The 3172-nt window shown below is 58.9% G+C and overlaps 1 protein-coding gene across 1 annotated transcript; it reads right to left on the reverse strand.

Moving 5' to 3' along the window:
- Nucleotides 1-970: 970 nt before the first annotated feature.
- Nucleotides 971-2305, reverse strand: LOC103087286 (paraneoplastic antigen-like protein 5). The gene has a single exon (XM_007456630.1). It carries the CDS (start codon nt 2303-2305, stop codon nt 971-973), a length of 1335 nt encoding a protein of 444 aa, XP_007456692.1.
- Nucleotides 2306-3172: the final 867 nt, after the last annotated feature.

Raw genomic sequence — 3172 nt, forward strand, 5'->3', positions numbered from 1 at the left:
GCTGAAACTAGTTATTTCAGAGGCACGGTGGGGAAGCCCTACACAAAGTCGCACAGCATCTTCTGTGAGTCACCTGTCTCTTTGGTATTCTTTGTTATTTGACAGTCTACTAGTCCCTTTTAGGTCTCTTAAATTTAGCCCCCCTCCCCCTCCCCCTCCCCTCCCCCGCTTCTCCACGTCTCCCTCCTCCTCCTTTGGAACAAATGCTTCCCTGCACCCCCACCCACACCAAAGCCAGCTGCGGGGTACTGGGCAACCAGGTACTCAGCGCCCTGCCTGCCAAGCTGACCTGACGCTCTCGCGTGGGATCGTCTCCTCAGTGTTTGCTGTCCTTTTGCCCCTATTTGCCCTTTCAGGCTGCAGGGGAAGGAGACTTGCTCCTGCCCTCACCTGCGCAGAGGCTCCAGGGTGCTGCCTTCCCGGGGCTCCCCTCGAGCGGTGTAGATGACCCTGAAGTTGGACCCCGCGGTGTCCCTCCGGGGCATCTCCTCTCTGCCCCACAGCCCTTCCTCGCCAGCGCCGGCTCCTTCTGGCAGGGGCGGCCCCGGGGGAGGCGCCACTAGGCCCCGCGTGGCCTGGGGGCCCATCAACATCCTTAGCTCAGAGCCCACAGGGTGGGTGTTTGAGGGTGGCCAGAAGACAGGGCTGACGCCAGAGCCCCCGACTATACCTTTTTCAGCCTCTGCTGTGTTGGGGTCTCTGTCTGAGGCTCGGGTACGCCTCGTGCTGCCTGTGGTGGCTCTCCGCTTGTGTCGCCGGTGCCTCCCTGAGCTGATTTTGGTTTGGTTGGTGGAGTCCCTTCCAGCTGGTGGATGCTGAGGGGGCTGGCGCTGGGCCTGGGCCTGGCTGCCCTGCCCCTGTGCCCCAGTCAAGGCCCCCACTGTTTCTGTGGACTGCCCCTTCCCCTCGTTAAAATATTTGTGTTGCCTGCTAGGGGAGGGGGTGCCTGGATATCTTGAGCCTATGCTTCCTAGGGCTTGGGGTGGCTCACGGCCCCAGCCCACGTCTCGTTTCCCAACTCTTCTGCTGCAGGCTGAGGCTCCTGCTTTGCCGGGGGTTGGTCCTCGGCCCTAGGACACGCTGCCTGGCTGTGGCCTTCCTCCCCAGTCCCGCAGCTGCACGGCACCTGCCTGCGCTTCAGAGACAGGGTAGCGCCTTCCTGGACGGTCTGAGTGCTGCTGTCACGGAACAGCCCTGCCCGCACCATGACCGGAGGGACTGGGCCACTGGTTTCTGCCACTACCTGGGTGCCAGAGGCCCTGTGGCCCCCTCCTACCTGCCTCTGCTTTCCCCTGGTCACTGCCTCGGCGGCGTCCCACTCCTCCTCGTCTCGAATGAGCTTCATCAACTCCAGGAAGGTGGGCGCACAGCCTCGCTGACCCAGGAGCCTGAGCTTGCCCTGGAGGCCGGTGCTCAGGGAGGCCTGGGCTAGGATGTATTTCAGGCGAATCATGTCTGCGCTTCTCACTGACAAGGGGCTGTGCCGCACCGCGTTCTGCAGCACGGGCTCTAACCGTAGCAAGAAGGCAGAGACTTTCTCTCCGGGCTTCTGCGAGGTCTGGAAAAACTTAAAATGTGAGGTTCTATAGTCCTCTTTATTCCCGAAGATCTGCTTCAGGGCGTCCAGGCACTGTTCCACGGTCATGGAGTCACTGTTGGCCCGGAGCACCCGCATGATGGACAGGGCGGGGCCGTGCAAGCTTTCCAGCAAACGCCGCTGCTTCTCTACGTCAGACACCTGCCACATCTGCATCATCTCAGTCACCTGCTCTAGCCAGGCTTCAAAGTTCTCTTCGCCTGGGCCTGGGGAAGCGCTTCCCGAAAACACCTTCAGTTTTCGGTACCACATGCTTTCTTGCAGAGGCTGCAGGTCTGGTGGCCTGACTTGAGCCAAGCCTTTTGGCTGTACCTCGTCAGGGCGAGTGCTATACCCCAGGGTTTTGACCACATCTACCATTCTCCGGCCCTCGTCTTTCAGGAAGCACTTCAGTCTGTTGATAAGTTCATCATCTGGGCTACGGGGTTTCACCACCACTTCCCAGACACCTCCCTTTCCTGGGATCTGACTCGGCACCGTAGCGTAATTGACCCTGTCGGCCAATTCAATGAGAACTGCCTTAGAGCTGTCTTCCCTTCTGAACATTCTGCCCAGCACACTGTAGGCACACAGGGGCTGTAAGCCCGCCTTCAGGGTCTCTTTAATTTCCTCTTCACTACACTCCACAGGGATGCCCACGATCAGCAGGGCCTTCCTGGGGTCCAGGTCCATCCCCTTGCACCAATCCTCCAACAGATTCACAGGCATTGCTCCCACTATCTATGGACTGGTCTAATACTAGGGGCAGTAGTCAGCTCACAGAGTGTGACCGGCACTCAAGGAATTCTGAGTCAACGCCAAGTATGAAGGCAGAATCGTTCCGGGTTTGCACAGCCTATAATGCAAATGGGGTGGGGGCATCATTAACGCCCACCCTCCCGCCCCGACTAAAAGCCCACGCACTACCCCCACTTCTGGTCACAGAGATTCAGGCCCTGCTTTTCAGGGCTTCCCCAGTCATTTGCTGGAGAGGTGTCTTTAGGCCAAGCTCCCCTCCCTGCTGACCTCGGTTTGCCGTGCACTCCTCCTCAAAGTCCAAGGACTCTTCTGTGTGTGCTGCAGGTGCCTGTGGTGAAAAGGCCAGCGTCAGGAGGAGGGGCCTGACAAAGCCCGCCAAACGGGAGAGGACAGCAGGCTGTCCCACTCCCTGGCTCAGGGCTCTTCAGGCCCACGGCACCTGGTACCCACTTCTCTGGGGCAAAGGTTGGAGGACGGACACGTGCAGTTCCCTCCTTTCTCAGAAAATGTCTGACAAATGAGAAAGATGGCTGGAGCTCTGCACAAGGCAATGAAACTGGTGGCTGTGGAGAACGTGTGACAAGCTGCAGTGTTGCCGTGGATACTGAGAACAGCGTGGACCATGGGTTTCCATCGCAGAGGGGTGCTATGTGGTAAAGGTTAAGGAGCAACAGGGGATGTCACTGGCCTCCAACCAAAGAAGTGTCCTGTTGTCGCTGGAGGGGACGGGAGATGGGGGGTGGGCGGCAAGGATCAAGTGCTGGAAAACAGTAGCCTACCGTTTCAAACTGTGTGGAAGCTAGAATCAGGGACAGAAAAGGGACCCAAAAAGGGTCT

This window comes from Lipotes vexillifer, unplaced genomic scaffold, assembly GCF_000442215.2.
Source record: "Lipotes vexillifer unplaced genomic scaffold, Lipotes_vexillifer_v1.1 scaffold899, whole genome shotgun sequence".
Taxonomy (NCBI): domain Eukaryota; kingdom Metazoa; phylum Chordata; class Mammalia; order Artiodactyla; family Lipotidae; genus Lipotes; species Lipotes vexillifer.